The sequence below is a fragment of the Odontomachus brunneus genome, unplaced genomic scaffold (assembly GCF_010583005.1).
Source record: "Odontomachus brunneus isolate Ranch 3 - 2012 unplaced genomic scaffold, Obru_v1 Obru_scaffold_115, whole genome shotgun sequence".
Taxonomy (NCBI): Eukaryota; Metazoa; Arthropoda; class Insecta; order Hymenoptera; family Formicidae; genus Odontomachus; species Odontomachus brunneus.
In genome coordinates this window covers 333,989-358,831 of record NW_022639565.1, presented here as the reverse complement: position 1 = coordinate 358,831, position 24,843 = coordinate 333,989, and the positions used below count along the sequence as shown (strand labels likewise).

The window sequence follows — 24,843 nt, the reverse complement described above, 5'->3', positions numbered from 1 at the left end:
ACGTAAATTCGGACTATAGTGTTATCAATATAAACTAGATAGTTTCCGCCGGTGCGGTTGGGCATTAATCGATGAAGATATTCTTTGACTGAAGTAATCAGCAAATCAATAATCAAAATTAATTAGTCGTAATATATGTAATCACGAGTAATTTAATCGATTGATAAGATTAATTGTTAATCAGCAATCAATCATATCAACGTTTGATTAATAATTTAATTTTATCAATCGATGAAATTATTCGTGACGTTATATGTCACAGTTGATTAATTTTGATTACTAATTTGCCGATTATTTCAGTCAAGTAAAATTTTCGATTAATCTCTAACATTGGTTTCTATATTGAATTGTCTGGGTATCTACCTGATACTGAAATTTGCATGTACTACTCAGGCACTCCGATATTGCATGAAATAACTGACCAGATGCCTGGAAATTTTAGGTAATATCCGAGTGATATCTATCTATTATCTGTTATTCTCTGCAGCAATTGATTTTGGGCGAGCTGAGATTTAACTTTTTTTTGTTCGTTTTTAAAGTAGCATCTACATGAATCGCGCAGCACGAATCCCGATGATTTACGGATAAGATAACCGGATACCTGAGTACCTGGGAACTACTCGAAAGACTCGAACACCCGAGTAGTACTCAAGTGCTTAGCCATTCGGATATTAACACTTCCAGTGCAGACGCAAAATGTGAACGGTAAATGGTCGCGCAAGGAGAATCGGCGTGTCACGAATTGCAGGGAGCTGATTGGCTGGCATAGATTAAGTCCTCTAGTTTTCAGTTTAATGGAACACCAGATGGAATTTGATATTTCAGATTATGTCGATCGGTCCTGATCGGTACTGATTGACGTCGCGGATATTGCTAAGCCTGGTTTAATACGATTATTAAACGAGTATGCTTCATGCTGGAAACCAGCGGTGACAACGCATGGGAAATCGAATTTACGCGGCGAAAAGGGAGAGGACACACGAAGAGGACAAGCACGTATTTCATAATTTATTTTGTTCGTCGCGAGAATTTGTCGTGTAATGTTGACGTCGTGAATACGCAACGTTAAAAATATCCTGTCATCGATTGTTTCATAAATATTTTATCACAACTCCATTTTCATATACTTAATCACGTTGCTGAACAGCGAATGTCTCTGCGATTCAATTTCTAATAAAATAAGCAAAATTATTATTTTTGCATCTAATTGTTTCGCTTATCTGGCACAATATTATTGACCATTTTTTAGCTATGCAAAAATTTTTAGCGCATTTATCAGAGTAATGCTTCATTTACACCAAAGAACAAGTTTCGCGCGCTTTAAGTTAGTTTGCCAAAGATATTCCTGTTACCTCTGACAGGTTCACAAATTCAGTGTAATCTAATCTTCGTGCACGGTCTCATATTCATCAGTAGGTATTGCGAATATTGCGGAAGTAGCGAAGGTACGTATGGTCAATGGAGACTAGAGAGAAGTTTAACATCATGTGAAAGGATAACTTGGGGAAGACAATCTAACTATCTCGCGCACGTACGGTGACGTAACTGAAGTAGGTAACTCGCGCTTCCAACACGTACTGAAGTCTGCTTGAGAAATACTTTTCCATCTCGAATATTTGCTTTCGTGTATCGCGCAAGAAAATATTCATGCGACTCGCAGTTATGTCGATATTAATACTGGCGAATTAAAGATAATATAATCGTTTGGTCAAATATAAACCAACATGAATTTTGAAGAGTGTTTGGTGAAATATCCACCGACGTGACTTTTTAAGAAAATTGTCATGAGTCAGACATGTTATATAATATACTTCAGCGTAAGTGGCTCGATTTTCTTGGATTTAGTAAAAATATTGACCGTTGAAAAAAATCATCATTAGAGAAAGTAATAGTTACTCCTTTGAAGTGAGTATAATATTTTTTCAAAATCTACTGTCAAAAAATTCATATTATACATACATTACTATTACTGTAGATAAACAAAAGAAAACGCAAGAAACACGTTATTAAAAACACGGCATTACAATTTAACGAAAACTAATTTCAGTTCTTTTGAATATACTTTTTTCTTTGTTTTTATATATCTCTTCGAGAATTAAACGGCATTCCCTAATGATCAAAGTTCCTCTATGAATATATAAAATAAAACGATGTCTATCATTAAAATATCTCACTTTGAGTAACATTAGATATTACAACGATGCGTCATTAATTTCTAGATCTCTTTTAAATAATCTCGCATCGTTAGCAATCTTCATATGGTGATTTTTTTCATCGAAAATCAATGCGATTTACATCTGAACATGCACTACGTAATATGACGTTTTGTGAGCGTTTAAATTGAGCACTCACCAATTCAGCATCGCCCAAAACGCCGGCCAGAACCACCGATGAAACTCACGGCTCAGCATCCAGTCTCTTAGATCTGTCACTCAATCACTGCACTCGCGATCGTTTCAACAGCGTTTGACGGTCTAACAAAATATACGCGATAAACTCGAGTACTTGGAAAATACGCGCGAGTCTCTGATCGCGTATAAACTATAGAAAATCGAAGATCACGGCGTTCGTGACAAGATCGAGAAAAAAAGAAAGTGGTACGTTTCACAGGACGGTAAAACTTCGTCAACAAACGGGAATCTCGTTTTCTCAAGTGTTCCAATTTTAGAAACAAACGATAAATATGTATATAAAATTTCATAATAATTCTATCGAATTCTTATTCGTGACGGATTATGTCACATCAGTATACGCTCGCGGCGTGTGCAAAATCGATCGACGAGAAGCATGAGGTTAAAATTCGTAGGCGAAGTCGACGCGACGCGAATTAAAAACGCGATCGCGAGATCTGTCAGGGCAAAGAATCGCAGGTGGCGTGAGATTCTTATGCATCATGGCTTCGCAACACTTGTGCGAAGCCATGCTCTGCGACATTGCGCAAAGACTTCTCCGCAATATCTCTGCGAAGTACGCTCTTCCAGAATATCTCCGGAATATCTTCGCGAATTCAATAAAATTCACATTTTTCTAAAGAGATAATCGCGTGCGCGAACGCAAACGTAAATATAAAAACACGAAAATTAGAAATCCTGTACGCGATCGTACGCGATTGTAAATATTGAAAGTTTCTGTCTCTACAATAAACGAAATCATGACGCGTAATTAGACGAAAAAAACTTCGGTTTTACTCTGTCCGACTTGTGTTGTTTTCAATAAAAATACTGATACTCGACCATACCATATCTCGTACGCGCGAGAGGAACTATAAAAAAATAAAATAAACTGAAAACAAAATCTCGATGATCACGAAATCGGTGCGTCCAATTTATATTGCGAAAAAAATTGCTAGATATATAAAATCGGATTGTTTTGCTTCAATAAAACTTATCTTCGCGATGTTGAATTTAACAAGCTTCGTTGCTGTTCACGGAACGTAATTGCGACATATATACACGTATGAAAAATTTAGAAAATCAATCGCCACGTCAATCACGAAATCCGTTAATGCGAATAAAGCATTCGCGAATATTAATGCAATTTGATTTTAATAAAATTGTATATTGCTTAGAACAATTAGAAAATCACATTCAATATGAATAGTTATATTGAATAATTCTATGGTGTTAAATAATTATAAGGAGAGTGAAAAAAATATGTTCAAATAATATAGATATTGAAGAACGTGATTCATTCATTGTTTCAAGTAATATTTTTTATACAATGACACACACAAGAAAGCCAAATATCTAAGGTAAATCGCATTGAGAAATTTTAACGAATTTTAAAATTGTCTACAACTATAAATCTTTTTAAACACACAGCTTCTTCACTTACCGAAGTGTCGTCAACTCAGAATCGGCCACGCTCTACTTCTGAATCTGAAACAAAAACATATAATGGTGCTGATTATCTTTAATGATTTAACTTAACGGGTGAGTTCAGGTATTCAACGATGGAAAATTATATATATATATATATATATATATATATATATATATATATATATACATCTCAAGGTTGCGTTCCAAAACGTCCTCATTGAGGAAAATTTTACTGAAAATCCATAATGTATATAACATGTACTACAGATTTACAGTAAGATTTTCCTCAAAGAAAACGTTTTGGAATGCAACCCAAATTTATAACGCAAAAGGTTAAAGGAGTTAAGTTAAGAGTTAAGGTTAAAAGGTTATCTGTACACACTTACGAGCCGACCCTGCTCGGCCCGAACCGAATCCTTCGGTACTGCATTCGCAACCACCGGAATTATATAGCTGCCTTCGTCACGGCTGCAAGGTCTTCCAGTTTTGAAAAAGACAATTTTTCTAATTAGTTATAGTAATAAAGAAGTTGCGCGATTTTAACGATTCGATAATAAGAATTCTGTACAGAAGATTAAAGACATGAGGTTTAATTATATTAAGTAGAAGAATTTATATTAGACATGTTATTATCGACTGAATAAATCTTTTTTGGTTTTTTTAGATATTTTTTCCCTCAATGTACTCAAGAGAACACCGTTATCGTATTTTATATTATCGTATATCGTATATTATACCAATATTTCATATTACATTCCTTAATATTTGATTGCTTAGTATACGTCTATAGTCTATAGTTGTTTATCGCATTGTTACTAATCTTAATATCTAAAAATCTTAATACCGTTTATGAGATATTAAGGTTACGAAATGTTAAGTAGAAAAAACCATGAGTTAAAATACCTTTGAGGCAATTCTACTCGAATCGCGAACCCTCCGATATTGCGTCTGTATACACCGGAACGCAGCAGCTTTTCCAATACAGCCGCAAGTTCTGACAGGTCTGAAATAGAAAATAAATCTCCTAATTAGTCACAACAGAGAAATTGCTCAGTACTGGCGATCCAATTAAGAATTCAGCGCTAAGATATCAGTAATACGTGACTCAATTGTAGGTTATGTTATACAGGTTATATTTCTTTTATATCTAATAAAAAAGTACGAAAAAATATGTATCATGATAATCATTTATACCAATTCTACAATGCCCTCTCTCTGCTTGCAATGATCTCAGCATGACGATCATACTCGCGATGAGATGCGATCTCTCTCACCAACGTTCTAATCACAAAAATCGAAAATAACATACGCGACGCGGGGCGATGTACTCACTGAGGCATCAAAGGCTGCTAGGACCGCGGGGAAAGGGGCGTGAGAGCGACGCGTATAGCATTGTTACCAATGTCACGCGTCCTTCAACTGACCAAGCGCGTGCTTCAAAACACTGTTACGTGCAATTTATTCGTTTACTTTGCATACACACATACACACACACACACACACACACACACTCTCTCTCTCTTTCTCTCTCTTTGTCGTAACGTTAATATATTACATTATTTCATTATATCAATGTATGCTAAAACATTAATTCACAGATGTATTAACATGTTCGCTAGCACGGTTTATTTAGGGCACTCCCCTCACTGGCCATCTCGTATCTTTTTTTACGTAATTGCATAAAACTTAACTTGATAATGTGGACACGAAAAAAAATTCTTTTTCCGTTACACATACACTGACATGCTAACACTGAGGGAAAAAAATATGTAAGAAATAAAAGCAATATTTAATTCGATGGATATTATAATATATAATGTATTACTTAAAATAAACTAATATAAAATATACTTTTCGAATGAGGAAATGTACATGATCTCTTGATCAAGTTTTAAGAAAATCTTAACTTTTTTTTAAAGCAACCCAATTGAAACATCAATTAACAGTAACATTACATCAATATTATAATTTCCCATTTAACAATGTAACTGTTACATAACACACATATTATATTGCATTTATATTGTTGAGGGAGAAATTATAATAATAATTAATGTTATGTTACTGACAGTTATTTACTGAAAATTGTTTATTCCGTTTGAATAAAAAAATTTAATTTAAGTAAATATGATATAAGCTCTCATCAAATAAATATTTATTATTTTTTAAATATTTTTTCTTTTAGAGTGGTCTCTAGTGAGAGATCGTTATGTCACAAATATGTAACGTTAGTAGCAAACGTGTCAAATGACCTTTTTTAAAAACAGACGAACATGGTCTACGTTCCTTATTACAAAGTTTTAAATATTCATATTTTTCCCCTGAGAGAAGTGTTATTAATATTTAATGCATCTAATGAACTAATATATCAAAAATAATGTAAGAAACGTAGACTACGTTTTTATCTGTTTTTAAAAAAAGTTATGTAATGACATAACACATGTATGAACATAGTGCATCGGTGTTTACTTTCTCCTTAGTAATGAAACTCTCAAAATACACTGCGATGACAACTGACGGTGCGAAGAAATAAATAACAGCTTACGTCAAGATAAGCAATTAACATCGTCGATTGCGTTCGTTTGCATTTACGTTGATACAAGAGACGAGTGAAATTAATGTTCTTACTAAATATATATTTCTAATAAGTAAAACAACAATATTCCTTCACGATATACGATTTCAGATTTTATTTCTTCAACTCATAGAATAAACAAACGATCGCTCAGATATCGGTCTGTTGATATAAAATGCTTGTTATTTATTCTACTTTTCATGGAAAAATAAATAAATTTAACGTCTCCTCTTTACCATCTGTGTTATTTATTCATCGTTTCACACAAAAAATTCATTTCGCGACGGGATTATCATCATAACTACATTATTTGACCTCATTGTTCGACTTGTTTGCTGCTGTTAAAGTTAGAACCTCTTTCACAAGGATTAATTTTACCTAATATCACATTGTGCATAAAAATAAGAGAAGTAAGACACACACAAGGTAAAAATAATTCTATTGCTGAAAGACATTCTGCCTTCGTTAAAAACATCTTAATTTTAATTTGAACGTAATTAAAGACGGTGGTTTGACTTTACTTAAAGCACGACGTTTTAATCTCGCGGTTTGATTACACGCCGCAAACATTTCTATAAAATAAATAACATGACCGTCGGGCGCTCTTTGCATACCCTTGCGCAGCTATTTTATTATGCATTCGCACGTATTTACATGCCCTATTCATAACTAAAAAATCCCAAGGAACGAACGATTCATAATTCATCTCTTCCGTCTCGCGCTGGAGATCCAAAATCAACCGCTTCCTTATTTAAACCTCTCAATCAGGCGATTCTTCCGTCGCCGTAAGAATCCGACGTTACTCGATAACTAATTTGCATGTGATTCCGCCAAGTCCAATGCCGCGGGAGGAGAGGGAAAGGGGTTAAATAAAACATCCCCCTCGCTGTTGACCTTTTCTGCCAGGTTCAACGACACACGCGACGATGCTCCCCGAGGACACGCTGGTATAAAAATTGTAAATCGCCAGATATGGACGGGCGCGCGCTTGTGTACCCGGCGGGAATAATCCTGCATTACTATCGGCCTCGGAACTTCCGTACCGGTCGTCGTGAGTTATGCGCCTGGGAAGATGCAGTCTGGGGGTAGCAAGAGGTCGGAGGGTTAGGGAGCGAGAGAGGATCGCGCAGGGCATCCCCGACGTTGCGCTACCGGCTTCTTCATTAATGGTAATGATCGCGCGTCTTGGCAGTCTACGGGAGAACTCGCGAAAGGAAACGTCGCGATTTGTATTCAGGACGCGAGATAGAGGCGAGAGCCAAGTCAGGACGCGGGGTGCGGGGCGAAGGGAAGGAGGGCCAGGCCACTGGATTCGCGAAATAAACCCCTTTGCCTTGGGGTAGCGACGCGACGCGACGTAGTACCGCCGACTCGACGCGAAAGGGAAGAGGAGGCGCGCACCCTTGCGCTCCAGTTCGACTTCCGACAATAAAAGTAAGCTAAAACCACGCACTCCGCCAACCGTCGACTAGTCTTTTATTTTGGCGACAGAGCTCGCTCTGTTGTGTCCCATCGTATAATCAGAGGAAATTGAGAAAGGATCATTTCGCTGTATTTTACCGACTAGACGAACTACGAGATAGTATTCTCTTGTCATTCGCTAAACGCGGATGAAAATGCGTGTAATTCGAGCACATTTTTCGATAAGAAAGTTTAGTAAACGGTAAGGTATCTTATACCTCGTCAGTCATATTGAATTTGTGATATCAGAAACAAGGAATGACATGCTGACGAAAATTACATCTAATTTTGAATAAAGATAAATATAAACGAAAGAACACATTTGAGATTGCACACTTGTAAAATTGTCCAAAAGATATCTCTTTCCCTTAATGATCTACAAATATTCGTATAATAAATGGTGAAATGAGACACGTAAAATGATAAAATAAGTCTGTTTTTTTTTGCATATTTCATTTTACCATTTATTATAATTTTTATTTTCCATTTATTATTATGTATAATTATTTATTAATTGTCAGAGAAAAGGGATACCTTTCGGGCAATTTTACAAATATGTTCAAGCAGTCCCAATTACTCTTTCATCTATATTTATCTTTATTTAAAAATGGCAAGCAAATTTTCGTTAATATGTCGTTTCTCGCTTGACAAGTTCAACATAGCCGTGACAAGGTAAAAGAAGCCTTAGAAGATAATCAAAAAATAAATACATGACGGCACTGGTCGTTGACTTTTGTGATCTTTCATTAAAATATATAGATTAACAAAATGATTGTTGTAGTCAAAAAGAGATAGCCACAAATCTCTCGCATCAATACATTGATGCGTTAAATGGGCGGCAAAAGAGCGTATATAAATTTGAGTTGAAAAAGGAAGAAGTAAGGATCGATAACGAACGTTTTATCGTTTCTGGTAATGGTCCAATAATAAAACAGGAGGAGAGGTAGGAAATCAGTACCACTCGAGTGCGACGAAGGTATATGCGGGGAAATTATTTTTACTTTATTACTGCGGCTGTTGTCTCTCCAGCATAATTATTGCTGAACTTTACGGCAGGATACATAAATTTTGCCAAGTACCATTCAACAGTCGTGAATTAGAAATTAGATTGATTATCGATAATTGACGACTGTTACACGTGAAGTTTGTACATGATATTTGACCAGAGATATTATTATTAAAGATATATTTCGAAACGACTAGAAATTTATTGACACAAAAACTAAAAAGCTTCGGTTAAAATATTTTAAAACGTACGATATTCAAAAATACTTCATATAGACACATATTTTTTACCAGTTGCAATAATCGTACATTCTGGAAACATTCTGGATGCCATTAATTTAAGCTTTTAAACAGCAACAAAATGCAACTGTAAAACTTTCGAAAAATTTCCGCTCTTTTCGTAAAAAAAGAGTTTCGTAAAAAAACAAGGTTACCTTTACTTTTTTAAATGATACCGTATTTTTTTATTCGTAGTGTTATAAAGAAAATTTAAAACACGGAGTTCTAGTAGTAGTAACTAATAATATTATCTTTGTTGTTATTTTACAGCAAAAAAAGAGCACAGTAAAATAATGATGAAGAATCTCAACAATATATACCAGAAGCATACAGAAACATAATATAAAATATAATAATTGATGCTACATATAAAATTCTATTACAAAGAGCGGAGCTTTGTGTTGCAGAAAATGAATTGCATTTCGAACACACACGTCCTGAGCACCTAACATTATTCACTACATTACATTCAAACATTACCTTATCTTTTATCTATATTTATATCGCTAAATTTTAGTAAAAATAACATTATGAAAATTACTATTAAATTTTTTATTCTTTTTACAATACTACGGATAAAAAAGATATGGTTCAACGAATCTTTGACTCTCTGCTCAAATACGCATACCAATTTGTTATTTGTTATTGATTTTTGCAAACAACTAAAAACTTTATTTTTGAAATTGATGTTAAGTTTAATAATTTTTCAAGTGAGATAATTGGATAACACTATTTATATTCGATTAAACTTAAATTTTGGAGTTTCCATGGAAATAATTTTCGTGATTATTTTGGCAAAATATTTATCTCCTCTAGTAAATTGTTTTGACGAAATATTTTTCTTCTCAAGACAGAGAGAGAAAGAGAGTCTTCAAATTATTAAGTTAATTTAATTACCAATTCGTTGAAAAATTCGAATCACGAATCTCTCTTTTCGTCCACCGATAGTAATGCTGTCTACTGCAAAAAGATTCGCGTATTTTTGGAGGACGCAGAGCTTCGCAAAATACGTGCATGTGATGTGTGCAAACCCCGAGTTTATTTTCGGTGAAAATTCTACACGATGCGAGGCGCCCGATCTGTTAAAAAAAATCGCGGTGTCTCTAATGCGTGGGACTTTCAAGGATGCGAAGAAAGCTTTCCGGGGCCATTGTATTGGGTGTCGTCGCGGCCCCGGGAATTTTGTCAAAACTCAGACTCATGCTCTGATTCATTCGACGAAGGAACGTCATTCGCCGTCAGTGGAGTCAGTGTACGTGGTCATCACTAGTCCTATACCCTCTCGCGGGATTAGTCAAATCCAAAAATAATACCGCACGCAGGCCGCGCACTGCAGTACAAATGGACACAGCGATATAAATCAGATATTCTAAGCTCTCTAAACTAAAGATCCGGTGTCTGGTGTAATAGAGTTACTCCACTGAGCGCATATGATGCGCAAAATTATTGAGGAAATAAATACAATCGAGCATCGTGCGCGCGTACACGGTGAATTTTTAGCGGCCGATGCTTATTCGGGTGTCTTGCGGCTTGCGCTCACCGACCAGCTATTAATATGCCATGCCGTGAAAATCAGAAACCGAGAATATAACAGGTTATAATGTTTACAGTATGATAATAAAATAATTTCATGTGAGTAAATTTTATCGTGATAAGTCGGGCGTTAATCGACAATAGGTAAAGGGTGAACGAACAGTGAAATAAATAAAATAAAATCTTTTGAAATATAGCTCGTGAAATGCAATTGGGGCACGTTGTATTATTAATCCTAATGCTGTCGATTAATTTTAAACTACAGCCGTAAATTAATGTGAAACTTTCAGGAGATTATTACCTCTGATGATGGAAATTAAATTCTACCCAACAAACGTAGCCTTTTGCAATCAATATGTTATTATTAACGTGCGCTCTGTTTTTCAGGCAGGTCAGGCAAAACCGCATTTTGTAAAATATTTATCATTCCCATTCATACTTTTCCATCGGTCCAAATATTTCAGATGCAGCGCCGTTGGAATATTGGAACGGCAGCTGTACGCGCGCAATCACGTATCATTCTTGATCAAAAATATTTTCACATCGATTAAAGCCGGAGGCAACCGCGGCGGTATTTTTTTTCACGAAACCAAGGATTGAAAGAGCGCGCGTTAGCCCGTATTTCTCTGTTTTGATTTCGGTTGGTGGCGCGCGGTGTGCAAAGTGGACTTGAAAATAACCCCGCCGCGGGAAGACTCCCGGACTATTAATAGTTTACCGACGTGAGAGTATCTTTGTCGCGGGTTCGGCACCATCTACGCACGGTTCGCCCGCAAAATCCGCCGATACAGTTCGGGTGCGTGCACGTGTGCGTTCATTGCCCTAAAGCGTCATCGCGATGCGCACCTGACGCCTTCATCCTCGATAGTTCGGTGAAGACATCGGTTTCCGGGCGACTCCGGACGAATTCGAGGCACTCAGTCGGGAAGGCGAGAACGCGGAGCAACGGAGAAAGAGGAGGTCGAGACGGCAGGACTGATCGTGCCAAAAGAAGTTCGTCCGGCGGACACGTCGGGAGACTCGACGAGAGTTCCGCGATTTTTCGCGTTTTCGCGCAGCCGAACTGGAAGGAACTTAAAAGCGCGTGTTTCGAGTGAATCTAAATAAAGAACTATGCAGCGCGGCGGTTGAGGCGGGGCGCGGTGCTTCGCCAGACGGAATATGCGAGAGTGAGTAAGAATGGTACAGCGAGCCGCATGCAGCAACGAAACGAGCGCATCCCTCAATGGCGTACCGAGCAGCGACCGCGACGGAAGAACGTCCGGCGTCGTCGTCGCGACGGACGCGGTGATAGCGCCGGGTGCCGTGGATGGTAAGGCGACAGCCTCTTTGACGCGCGACAGCGGCAGGTTCTCGTTGTTCAGGTGGTTCAAGCGCAATCGCGACTCAACCGTGGAGAAACGACGGAGAACGAGGCCGGACGATGGAGTCGTCCGACGCAGCGTCTACTCCAGCGTGGAGAGCGTAGACACCTTCTACAGCACCACTACGGTCCGTAGTTTCGCGTTCCACGCGGGAACTCTGGGCCGTTGCGACGTGTTGTCCCTGGACATCCTTAAGCAGGCCGCTGAGGTCGGTCCATTCGCTGCCGGAGCCTCTAAAGTGTCCGCAGGTGACAAAGAGAACAACGTGTCGACTATCGCGTGCACGTTACCGGCCAACGTGCACTCCAGGAGACGAGACATCACCGCTAGGTACTCGCTGCACCCGTCGACGACCTTCGGTTCGTGCGGAAGTTTCCCGTCGCCCGACAAACGTCTGTTCAGCTCGTCGAGGAGACTCGACGAACGTGCGCGAGCCAGTTTCAATGGATCCGTGCAGCGACGGGTCCACGTAAAGGGAAAACGGAGAGCACCCAATCCTCCCGGTACGCTGGTCAAGGTCGTAGAGGTCAATGTACGGGAGACGCCCAGAAACGGCAGTAGGCGAAAGCGACGAGCACCGCGACCTCCGGAAAAAGCCGTGGAAAATTGTTACGCCGAGGAGAGGACAAAGATCACTAATGGAGGCATGAACGTAGAACGGAAAGACATCGACGAGGCACAGTCGATTAGCAACGACACGTTGGTACTTCAGGGTGGTATGTTGCTGTCGAAGAAAGAAGTTTGCGGGACTTCGAACGTCGCCAAGGACGTCGGCGGTGATGTCGGGCCGTCCAACGTGGCGGTTCTTCAGGAAAGAGCGCAGAGTCCTGTTTCTTCCCTCGGCATGCCACGACCTTGGTACAAACGCAGCGTCTTCGAGCACTCCCGTGAGCATCCCGGCCCGTCCAAGAGAGGCGTCATTCTTCGCGGCAACCCCGCGACGTCCGTGGCGATGAAGGAGGAATACGTTGGGACGACTTCTTCTACAAGTTATTCCGTCGACGCTTCCCTGTCGAGATTAAACTTTTTCCATCGTGGTGAGCGGCAGAGTGACGACAGAATGCGGGAGGCTAAGCGCAAGTCCGGACTTTCCATCTTGACGAACATCAGCGAGCTGGACAAAGAAGCAGCAGCGATTGTCCAGGAAGAACAAGCGCGAGCTCGAGCGTCGATGATATTGAAAACGTCAGCACTCGCCGACGCCTTCGAGAAGAGGAACGATATCAATGAAGAAATCGTCCAGGACATAGTCACTTCGGCGATAGAGGCGACCTCGTCGCCTCGACGGGGCACCCGTGCGCTGATCTCAAAGTTCAACGCCATCAGCAATATCACCAAGGTCACGGTCAATAGCAATTTCTTCGCTAAAAGAGATCAAACAGGCTTGAAGCTCGAAGACAGAGACGCAGCGAGGAACAGCAGATTCGAACACGTCGGGGACTGGAGAGACCAGAGACATTCGACCCAGCAAGATCTCAAGCAAAGCGTTCGTGTTGATAAGGACATATCCAGATACTTCTTACCGCAGCAACGAACTTCGAGAAATAACATCGAAGCGAGACACGTAGATGTGAACATTAAGACCAGCTCAAGCAAAGAACAAAACGATCAACTGATGAGGGATACATCTAATAGAATATCACTTCTGCAAAGTCAGCTTGCATCAAATCGTATGAGCGAGCCGATAAATACTCAGAAACACATAGCGTTCCCGATAATGGAAGGAAAGTCGAGATCGCGACAGGAAATCGCCGAAGAAAGGAAAGACAAAGACTCACCGAGACTTAACAACGAGACCAATAGGAAATTTTTGTTTTCTCGCGCTCGTAACTCGGCTGAAAGCACGGAAAACACGTTAGATCCCTTAAGAGAGAGGACACAGAAGGACAGGGAGCAAATAGGTGAGGTGCAGAAGGAATTCTCGGACATTTTCAATGAGATCGACCGACAACTGCGTTCAAGGGAGTTCAAGCTCATTGAGCGGAAACCAGCGATCGTCGGATCCGGCGACGTCAGGGCCAAAGTTGCAGAGGATGAAACCGCTGTATCGAGCAAAGTGGCCAAAGTACTCGATATCTTGGTCGAAGCCGAGAAGGATAGTAGGGCAAAACCGGCGATACAGTCAGCAAGATCGATACAAAACAAGGAGGCGTTGCGTTTGATTGATTCGGACCAGAAGACGAAGTCTGGCAAGACAAAATCAACCGCCCTCCATGCCGCCGAGGACCCAATTACCACGGATTTGAAGGAGATGTTGAAGGAGATGAAGCACTCGTTACCGAAGCGGCCGAAGCCGAAGAAGACTGCATCAAACGATGGTGATCTTCTCGAAAATGTTGAGAAGCACTCACCCGTACCTACGAACAAGACTTCCTACATCGCCTCGGTCACGACAAGAACAGAAACGTCAAACGATTACGAGACAGATAAGCAAAAGGTGTCCTCGTCCGCGCAAACCAGTGGAAACATTCGTAGATTAAATCAGCCTTCTACTTCCGCCGCGCGACCGTCTACTTCGGGCTGGAGGCAGGAAAACGTGCTTTATAGAACTTCTGGCAAGGGCTCGGCTCTCATGAAGAATACTTTCCAACTGATACGACCGCGAGATTTCGCCGAAATAGAAGCTATGAAAACTACAAAGGGAGTTTCCAGAGAAAACACTTATGCCAATGTGATAGAGTCCTCGCTGTACGCTAATGCTCATGTTCCACCTTCTTCGCCTAAGCAACGATCAGATCAGGCACAATCTAAGAATATTTTGCAAAACAGTCATGTCAAGATACCAGAGAATATTGTAAACGAGCGCAAAATCGCGCCAAACAAAGACGTGTTTAAAGAAGAAGGTAACAACACACGTTGAAATTTCACATTTTGATGTAGCAAATTATACAGGATATCTGAAAACTCCAGATGCAGCTGTGACGTGCAAGTGGAACTCATCAAACTGAACGGCAATGTTTTACACCATTTTGTAAACAATCACGTAAAATTTTGAGTTATTAACTAATGAAAATTGGTTAATGATCGCACTCAATGTAATATAGGGTGTGATGATAAGTAGAATAGCGTTGTAAATTGCACATTAGGTCAATCTAACTAGAAATCACTCACCAATCATTTATTAATCTTCTTTAATTAATAACTCAAAATTTTATGTTTACAAAATGGTATAGGACTTTTTCTTTCAGTTTGATAAGTTTTACTTGCATACCGTGGCTATATCTAGAATTTTAAGGCACTTTGTATATTTGTATTTAGAAGGAAATTTGTATTTCATAATCGTGGATTACTTTTCTAAAAATCCAGAGATTCTTTTCTCTAGGCGCAAAAATGAAAAATATATAAAAAATATTTAGAATAATATTTAGAATATATAAAAAATGTTTAGAATAATAGAATTTAAGAATACTTATAATATTGCAACAGAAAAATAGCAATTATTTCATAATTAACCCTCCTTTCTTATATATGTAATGTTTATTTTAGCTTTAGTTTAGAAAAATAATATGATTACTATTGCAGATGACAATTTGATAACGAAGAACATGAATACTCTAGCTATAAATCGATTATTAAGAAAGCTGGAAGGGGCCATCGCATCAGGCCATCATCAACAAGCGGCGGGATTAGCGAAGGAATTGGCAAGGCTCAAGATCCATTGTTCCGTGATACGCCAGCGATCGGCGGCGCATCTGAAGGATCAGTCGATTAAAGTCAATATGTATATCGAAGACAAACTTGCTCACCAAGGACCTATACCACTTCAGGTAAGTAACGATACTGACGGTTGTTCAATATTCAAACAATGCGCTTCACGTATCGGGCTATGATAACAGCTGCCGACGAGAATGACGGTAGCCGAGCTGAAGACAAAGATACACACGGAGTTTGAGATACCCACAAACGTGCAACGATGGATCATCGGGAAAAACTTGGCTGATCATGACGAAGCTACTCTCGACGAGTTACACGCAGTGGATGGCTCACCGGTGTTTTTGTACCTCGTTGCACCCGGTAAGCTGGATTATTCGATGTTGAGTCCCGCATAAATAATTAAGTCAAAATTGTGCGTAGATTTCAAAATTACGCCTGCAGATTATTTACGCATTATTTACGTAATGTATATATGTTATTTTTCCAGTTAGATAATGTAAACTATTGTAAATTATATTAAAATATGTAAAAGAATTATGAGATAGTTAGTATATCTGTTTTGTATATTAATTATAAATGTAATGCTTAAAGATAACAGATTGCATGAAATTTTTATTTCATAAAGAAATATAACAAATTAATAAATTTCACTCTGAAGGTAAGAGTGTAATCAGAGAATTCTGTGGACTTTCCAACTTGATTAGCAAACGACTTCTATAAATGTACATCAGGATATTTCAAGGGTTTAATAAAAATATAAATTTTTCTTAATTAATTTCTGAATAAGCCATATGTTTTTTAAACAATACCTATAGATTACTAATAATTTCACATAAATGACATATCACACATATATAATTCACGTTTTGTCTACACGGAAGCGTAGAGTATCATAATTTACGCGTAAACGTCCAACTCTGAATTAAACTAAAATTTATCTTTTCAATCGTTATCGTTGAACTCGTTCAGAGTATGAAAAAGGAAATGCATCTAATATAAAACTACATTTCAGAAATGCATGTCGACAACGCTGCAGAAATGCATGTCGACAACGCAGCAGAAATACGTATCGATAATACAGCAGAAACAGCTAAGTTGCAACCCGCGAAAGATGAAGTTCTTACGCCGCAAGATCCACCAGTGGAAGACTTACCAAAAACAAGCGAAAGTCACGAAATCACGGAGAAAGAGGAGATGATATTGTCAACAGATGAGCATCTAACAGATGAGCATTCAACAGATGAGCAGGTAATATATGCTTTACTTGTCGAATAGCCGCTATTGTCGCGATTATTGCTCCCGTTATTTGTTCTCCCGTTAGTGTAATCTTAACCAAAGAGAACGATAACGTAACGTAACGCACGCTTTGACATCCTTGTGTAACAATAGCAAGAAACAGATATGTCGGAAAACGTCAAGATGGAACGATACGAGGAACTGATATTGCTGGAGAACTGGGACGTCATCCCGAATTCCGAGTCAATTGAATGCCCGATATGCTTCGTTACATACGGCCCACGTGAGGGTGTAATTTTGAGGGACTGTTTACACATGTTCTGCAGGTAGGAACCCCATTAATCTCCTTTATCTTAACTTTAGTTTAATCCATAGTGTACAATCACGTCACTTGTATTCTAATTTATCGTGATATTGTAAAATCTATTTAGTCCAAATGTCTATATGAGTACATGTATAAAATAACGATGCATCATGTTTATATATTTATCCACTTTATAATGCTGATTCATGTGTATTACGAAAACGCGTCAACTATATTAATACTGAGATGAAACATATACGATTACATCCATGAATCTTTGTATACGGTATATCCGAAAAAAGATAGTAAAATGCAAAGTAATTTTATATTTTATTTACCTGCTCTCATATAATTACCAAGCCAGATATATGCGTTCATTTCCATGTAAATATAAGTTTCATTTAATATTCATAGAGCATGCATCGCTAATACGATCGAGTACTGTGAAGAAGCAGAAGTGAAATGCCCATACAGAGACGCCGAGTATACTTGTGAATCAACACTTCAAGAACGTGAAATCAAAGCGGTGAGCTTCTGTGTTTCAGATTAACTGTCTAAGTTTTAACAAAGTTCGCGATGATCCTATTACTGTTTGTGCTTAGCTTGTCGAGGCAAAAGTTTATCAGCAACACCTCGCGAAGTCAATCGCACAAGCGGAGAATAATGCCGGAAATAAAGCCTTCCATTGCAAGACACCAGACTGTCCTGGTTGGTGTATTTACGACGATGATGTGAACAATTTCTTATGTCCTGTATGTGGAGCCAATAATTGTCTTACCTGTCAGGTGAGTAAATCTTGCATCCATCACGAGACATAAATGTACAAGTTTACAAATGTCCCTCGCCGATTCTGATAAGCCTTGGATATTGTTCATTTTCCGAGAATGTAATTTTAGATAACAACATGGTTGAATTTGGTGTATAATTTTATTCAATTATCTTCATAAAAATTTTGAATTCTAGAGAAATAGTAATCGAAATTTTGACATATTAAAAAATATATAATCTTTAAATGTACAAAAACATAAAATTAACGCAATTTAATTGAAGAAAAAGATGCTTAAGAATTTTATTCGTTGATCTTTTCTTTCTTTGAAATATCATATAAATGTTTTATTCATGTACTAACACATATATAAGCTGTATTCCAAAATTTATTGCCAGTATTGAAAGTTTATAATATACGTGACATAAACTATAGATTTCCAGTACTGGCAGTAAATTTTTAAACACAGCCATAATTAGAGAAAGAAAAAACAAAACAATTGTAGAGCTTAAAAATAGATAAATAACATATAAATTTCGACTTCAAAAGGTCATCCACACTGGAAAGAACTGCAAGCAATATCAGCAATGGTTACAACTTTCGAAAGAAACCGACCAAGAATCTAGGAGAACAGCAGCGATGCTCAAGGAGATGGTCGACAGAGGTGAGGCCCTTGCGTGTCCCACGTGTGCCGTCGTTCTTATGAAAAAGTGGGGTTGCGACTGGCTGGTTTGTTCCATGTGCAAAACGGAGATATGCTGGGTCACAAGAGGACCTCGTTGGGGTCCAGGGGCAAGTATTAATTTACCTTCTGCAGTTTGTCAGGATCTCTGAGGACTTATATTCCCCAACAAACGTAGTCTTATAAATAGTTCATGACATTGTCACACGCCGCGCCCGTATTGATCGTGCTCGTCGCTTGTCGTAGGGTAAAGGAGACACATCCGGTGGTTGCAGATGCGGAGAGAACGGAGTCAAGTGTCATCTCAATTGCAATTACTGCCACTAAGGAATTAGAACTGCCGCGATAATGGGCGATGCTTGCGATGACAATGAAATGTCCTAGAAATGCTTTTATACTATTATGTGCTGCTATAACGATTTACGAACCCGATCGTGGCACGCAAAGATATTTTATATATGTCTAACATAAGTCCGAAGCTCAATAAATCAGTGTGCGATAAAAATTACACCACTCTTGTTCAACGATTAATATTATCGCGACATCATTCTTAATTGAATTCGAATGAGGTTGTAATAAAAAGAGGGATACATCTGACTTTGTACCGATACTTCTTATTCTTACCGTAAATATGAGACAGAGAAATAAATCGTACTTTACTTAAAGCTTTAGATAAATCTAGAACATTACAATAAATTATCGATACAAATGTTTTTGCAATTATACAGGCACCGATTTTTCGTTCTCATCGGGAGCTGTTTCGTTTAGACTGATCTGTTTTAATCGAGTAACCAATGCGGATTGATGATGCGTGAGCTGCTGGTTCAAGTTGTTACCGCCTGCATTTTGTAGCATCTGAACAAGATGCATTCGTGATGTTGTAAGATCCAATTTGCCGTATCTTAAAAATTTCTCCTTGTTCAGTACGCGTCCTTCCAGTACACCCGCTGTACAAAAAGAAAGTAGATTAATTATTTTTCGCTTATTTCGCTCATTTTAGCTATTTATGAAATACAAAGTTATATACTTACCTAATAAAATAACACTTGGGAACTTTTTGACAATTTTTTCGAAGGCGTTGACATTTATTTCAGGACTGAACACAAGAGCAAATGGTGACGAGTACAACGGCAGTGAAGCCGCGTAAGGTGAATCCGCCAACGCTAATTGCATAATTTTCTTACTATATCGTTTATAATACATATTTGCTTTCCTTAGCGGAATTTCAAATTCGAACTTTTCCTCCGATGAAATAGGATTTTGATGGCAAATGACAACCATTTTGGACTCGTCAAACCAGTTCCGAACCTCGCGTGCTATCATTCTTTGGTAGGGATTATATTCTTCCTTTTTTTCGATTTTCTTTACTTTTTTACACAATTCTTCTAATCTCTTGCCTTCTTTATTGTGATCATAAAAAGGTAACAAGAAAGTGTTTACCAATCCTCTCAGATAATGTGGTTTTCTGGGTTTTTGTATGTTAATTTTGCCTCGAAAACGCTTCTGTTGGCAAAAGATTGTGTTTGGAATAATCTGAAATCCTGAAACATATTCAAAACAACAATATTATTCGTTAACTCTGCAGAACAAGTTGATTAAGAAATAATTAGTTGAAAGTTACAATGTTTTACCTTTACATTTGTCTTCAATGTTAATTCTTTTTTTGTTATAATTTCAAGGTACGTATTGGATTGATGAGAACGGAAGTGCGTTTTGGAAGTCAGAATCGATCGGTAACAACGAATAATTCCTACTTCGAAAGTATAAGCTACTTGATTTGGGCATCGTGTAAACTACATACAAGTGTTAATACCGTAATAAGTACATGCTTGCTATCTCGGTCGAAGACGAATAAAAAATTATATATACAGAGTCGTGTTCTTTTAATGATACAAGGCACTTTGGAACAGATCATATATATGTATGTATATATATATATATATATATATATATATATATATATATATATGTGTGTGTGTGTGTGTGTGTGTGTGTATGTATAAAATATATACTTCTACATATGCAAATGTGTATATATTTGCAAAATCGTGATATAGTGTATACGTATATTATTTACTTATATCGAGAGAATTCCGCGTCTATTTTATAAATTCTCGATTGCGATTACGCGATATAATTAATTGTTCCGCTGCAATAATTACTAGTCTCGTGTCTAGTTTCTATACTATCACCAAAGTTAAGTGATTTCCTGTTTTTGCCCAACCGAAGCATCGACCGAATGCCGCCTTTCTTTCGCGAACGCTTGTATCGATCGTCTAAGGCTGAATTAAGGGAAGCCTGCTTCACGTCCCCGCGACTGTTTGAGAAACCTTCTCGCTCGTCTTTGATATTATTGCTACTCGTAACTTCGCCGTGCACATCGTCCACGAGCCAATGTTTCCTCGGCGAGAGAAACGTATTGCATCCAGGTATGGTATACATGTATTCCGATTGAGCAGGATCGACCGATTTCTCGTAGTGCTTCGTGGTGTTATCGGTACTTGTGTTTTCAGCTAAGGCCCCTTTACTCGTATGTTTCTCGAAATTGTTCAGCTTGCCAACCCTCTTGGAATGATCATCCAAATCGCTCGACTGATTACTCGTTTGACTCGCTAATTTCTGACCGCTCTGCTGCTCCACGCTCTTGTTTTCTCTACCCTCGCGTAACTTTTTATTCCTCTTATACGTATCCGTATTTTTAGCATCGAGTGCCGCGTGTCGTTTCTCCGACATGCTCTGCCTTCCGAGAGCATCACGGGAAAACTTATTCGACGAGGAATTGAACTCTTCTAAAGACAACTGGCTGTCGTACGTGGGATCGCCGGAATATTGACTGTCCTTGTCCTCGGCGTTCCGTTTGGTGTCGTTTCCTTGAGAAATGTCGTTCGACTCCTCCAACAATACTGATTCGACACGATGGTCGTCGTTCGATCCTACGGTTATCTTCTTTACATTGCTAACAAGTTCTATCCACGTCTTGTTGGTGGCGAGACAGTAACTCTCGTTTCTTAGGCTATTCTTGTTGTATTGCTCCGTCAGTCTATCGATGACAGGATTCCACGGTGAAGCTGTCACGCAGGATAACAGTCCCCCGTTATCCAATATATCCGCTTGAGAATTTAAGGTGTTCTTTTCCTTAACTCTACCTTCATTCACCTTAGCGGAATCTGATATGTATATACTACTAACAGATTCGGGCTTACGATAAGACGGCAAATTATCTACAATATTCTTCTCACTGTCATACGACGATATCCTCCTAGCTATTGTGAGAGTTATCACGCCAGTTACTGGGCTGTTTGTGTTGAGCATCGCCCTCCTCAGAGTCTCCATCGCGTCCGAGTTGGATAATCCCAATAAAGATACACCATTAACGTTGAGCAATTGATCGTTCGTCCGCAGCCGGCCGTCCCTGGATGCTGCACCTCCGTTGATAACACTCTTGATGAAAATCCCCAAGTCCATATTGTTATCATCAGAATTGTTAGTCTTGCCTTTAACGCTGACACCCAAGCCAGCTTTTTCAGAATCATGCACTGGTATGTCTAAAGTCAATATCATACGATTCTTCCGCGGAGATAAGACAATATCTTCCGAGGATTTCGCCGATTTATACGCGCATTTGTCGTAGCTGTGAGTGCTTATTTTATCTGGCATATCGTTCTTCTTTGCTGGTGATCTGTTTAACGCGTTCCAATATTTCGGATTATCCAACACGTCAGTAGCCATGGAAGTGGACGTCGCAGTACCCTGAGGATCTGGAATGTTCGAAGAGATCTCTTCTTGCCGTGACACCACTATCCTGACTTTCCCACCTGAGGGGATACTCCTGAGCAACGACACGACCTCAGCTTGACTCTTGCCAGTCATCTCTTTGTTATTTACCTCTAATAACCTATCACCTGATCTCAGTCTGCCATCCTCAACTGCAGCACCTTTTGGTAATATATTCTTAATATATATAGGACAATGTCCTCCTGCAGGATTATCACGTGTGGTAACACTAAACCCTAAACCATTGTTACCCTTGGTCAATTCTATTTCTATCATCCGCCCAATCTTCCTGGTATTCGCAGTTTGCAGAAGATTATAATTGCTGCATTGAAGTCTCTTGATATTGTCATCACCATCAGCCTTCTCCACTTCTCCACTAGTATTTCCGGCAATTTTGTGCAGAGGTTTCTCGTTCCTCGTCTTTTGCTTATGCTTAACTACAGATATTTGCAAACAAGGCTCATTCATACATATCTTGAAAATCTCTTGAACTTTTGAAAATGGTATGTGCAACAAATTGTGACCGTTTATCTTGATAATATTGTCATGCAAATTGATTTGTCTATCCCTAGCAATCCGGCCATTTGGCTCAATACCTTCAACCCTGAGTCCTTGATCATTGCCTAACAAGTCGTAACATGGCACCACATGCAGCCCCAATGGTCCTGTTTCATTCTTTATCACAATTTCACGTACCTCTTGATCCCTATATTCAACATTATTACCAAACTCATATGAAGCCTTAGAATCTTGGCCTAAGGGTTCTCTGCGTCGAGACTCCCTAGGCAGAGACTGAGCAGAATATGTTGTGAGACAAGGCTCCCTGGTAGATAATGCATGCATTGACAAACGTTTCGTGCTTTCTCTCTTAATACTACTGGTAGGTACAGAGGAATGGATGTCGATAGAATAAGCCTGCTCTTTCCCATCGGTGTGGAAGAAGTCAGGACTATTCGTGCCAACTGAGCTTGCACCATCTCCCCCAACATGATTGACATCTGAGCTTGCAAAATGCGCCACAATCTGTTCCCGGTCATCGGCTACATCACACAACCTGTCATCCGGGTCCAGCAAGCCACCTCCAGTCAGGGAAGACAAACTGTTGATGATCAGGTTGTTGTCGTTTTTGCCAGTAGCCTTCTTGTATCTCAGAATGGCCTCATGCATCAGATCCCTCACCAATAGAGTTCCATCTCCGCAAGGGACCACTACCCTGACGTGGTCAAAACACACAGTTACCTTCATGCTGCTCCTGATCTCATATTATGGAAATGCACGAGCACAGGTGTGCGTGAAGATTATCGCAACAGTAGTTGAAGCCGCTTGATAATTTATATTTCTTCAGCCGCCGAACAAACACAGATCACTGTCGTTTACGCTCCACAACGTTGGCGTGCGGCGAGCTCGGAACGAGTAATGCGATTATAGTGCATTGCTCGAATCACTTGTCTCCATATCCCAATGATTCACCGATGCTGATACTGCGCGTTGCGATTGTTGGCGGCAGTACCGTCGTGGCTCGTATACGTTGAATGCGCGACGCAAAAGTTTCACAAGAGAACGCCCGGAGATACCGATACCTCGTCGGGATAATTGATAAGGCGGCACGTACGCCCAGCTTTATCGGAATATCAAATATGCGGAATAGACGCACTCGCCATTACAACATTTTAGTTCCGCCGTTTCGCTGCCACGGCGGAACGCCGGAATCGAACAAAATGGCAGCGTGCATAACACTACCAGAAGAAACTTCTAACGTGTTAGATGGTTAACCGATTCTGGGTCAGTATGATTTAGCTTATTGAAGGTCAGTATGAATTGTACATACCTTTTCTTAGACAATGTTCCATTTTTGAGGCGCTTATCCACTCGACTATAGCGTCAACAAAAAGGATATGTCTATTAACAATAAATATATCTCACGAGTTTTAGCAATACTATTTGTCACGAACTACAACGAAGTGGTTCTAATCCATCGTTTCTTGTTCAGAACGCAGTCGTTATGGGTAAATTCGCAATGAGCGATTATCGCTCACTCATTTACCCACAATAAATGGCTGCATATGCATGACCGATGCAAGATGGTAGGTTTGTTCTTTATAACTGCACATTCTAAATTATTTTTTAATTGTTCCATTTTCTTCTGTTTTCCACTAAATATCCAATATATATCTATTTCATTTTAAATGCAACTTAAGGATTATGGCACATAAAAAAACGCAAATAGAAAGAATAAACACTTTGAAAAAGAAAAAGCAGAAAGAAGCCAATCATGCTCGTAGTCAACATTTATTAGGAATATCGCAGAAGTAACCCTAAATTTAGTAAATATTAGGATATTTATGTGAATTTGTGTAGTTACTAAATACGTCTCTGGTAACCTCTTCGT

At 39.1% G+C, this 24,843-nt stretch overlaps 2 protein-coding genes and 1 long non-coding RNA gene across 5 annotated transcripts in view; 2 read left to right on the top strand and 1 right to left on the bottom strand.

Annotated features, from left to right (window-relative positions):
- LOC116849420 overlaps positions 1–4,974 on the top strand; it is a 30,747-nt gene extending 25,773 nt beyond the window's left edge. For both annotated transcript variants that reach the window (XR_004379133.1, XR_004379134.1), the window contains one exon: positions 826–4,974. This is a non-coding gene — a long non-coding RNA (uncharacterized LOC116849420). The remainder of the gene's footprint in view (positions 1–825) is intronic.
- Positions 4,975–11,340: 6,366 nt separating this feature from the next.
- Positions 11,341–19,629, top strand: LOC116849402. The gene is made up of 9 exons (XM_032826532.1): positions 11,341–14,881; positions 15,561–15,805; positions 15,875–16,052; positions 16,705–16,940; positions 17,082–17,254; positions 17,647–17,758; positions 17,835–18,017; positions 18,548–18,790; positions 18,927–19,629. The coding sequence occupies exons 1-9, from the start codon at positions 11,854–11,856 to the stop codon at positions 19,005–19,007; spliced, it is 4,479 nt and encodes a 1,492-aa protein (XP_032682423.1). The 5' UTR covers positions 11,341–11,853; the 3' UTR covers positions 19,008–19,629.
- Positions 19,273–24,247, bottom strand: LOC116849403 (partitioning defective 3 homolog). Of its 2 annotated transcripts, XM_032826533.1 has the most exons (3): positions 20,843–24,228; positions 19,712–20,221; positions 19,273–19,627 (listed from the first exon to the last, which is right to left on the bottom strand). In XM_032826533.1, exons 1-3 carry the CDS (start codon positions 23,697–23,699, stop codon positions 19,401–19,403), a joined length of 3,594 nt encoding a protein of 1,197 aa, XP_032682424.1. In that variant the 5' UTR covers positions 23,700–24,228; the 3' UTR covers positions 19,273–19,400. The 2 variants fall into 2 exon arrangements, 1 of the variants encoding a protein (XP_032682424.1); XR_004379131.1 differs by lacking the exon at positions 19,273–19,627 and having other exon boundaries at positions 20,070–20,221; positions 20,312–24,247.
- Positions 24,248–24,843: the final 596 nt, after the last annotated feature.

What these genes read in the sequence shown, in the direction of transcription:
- LOC116849402 (XM_032826532.1), top strand. Translation starts at nt 11,854, where the DNA reads ATGGTACAGCGAGCCGCATGCAGCAACGAAACGAGCGCATCCCTCAAT. An exon ending in AAGGACCTATACCACTTCAG is followed by an intron (nt 15,806 to 15,874) that starts GTAAGTAACGAT and finishes CTATGATAACAG; the next exon opens with CTGCCGACGAGAATGACGGT. An exon ending in ATAATTGTCTTACCTGTCAG is followed by an intron (nt 18,018 to 18,547) that starts GTGAGTAAATCT and finishes CGACTTCAAAAG; the next exon opens with GTCATCCACACTGGAAAGAA.
- LOC116849403 (XM_032826533.1), bottom strand. Translation starts at nt 23,699, where the DNA reads ATGAAGGTAACTGTGTGTTTTGACCACGTCAGGGTAGTGGTCCCTTGC. An exon ending in AGAAACTAGACACGAGACTA is followed by an intron (nt 20,222 to 20,842) that starts GTAATTATTGCA and finishes AATATGTTTCAG; the next exon opens with GATTTCAGATTATTCCAAAC. An exon ending in CCCAAGTGTTATTTTATTAG is followed by an intron (nt 19,628 to 19,711) that starts GTAAGTATATAA and finishes CTTTTTGTACAG; the next exon opens with CGGGTGTACTGGAAGGACGC.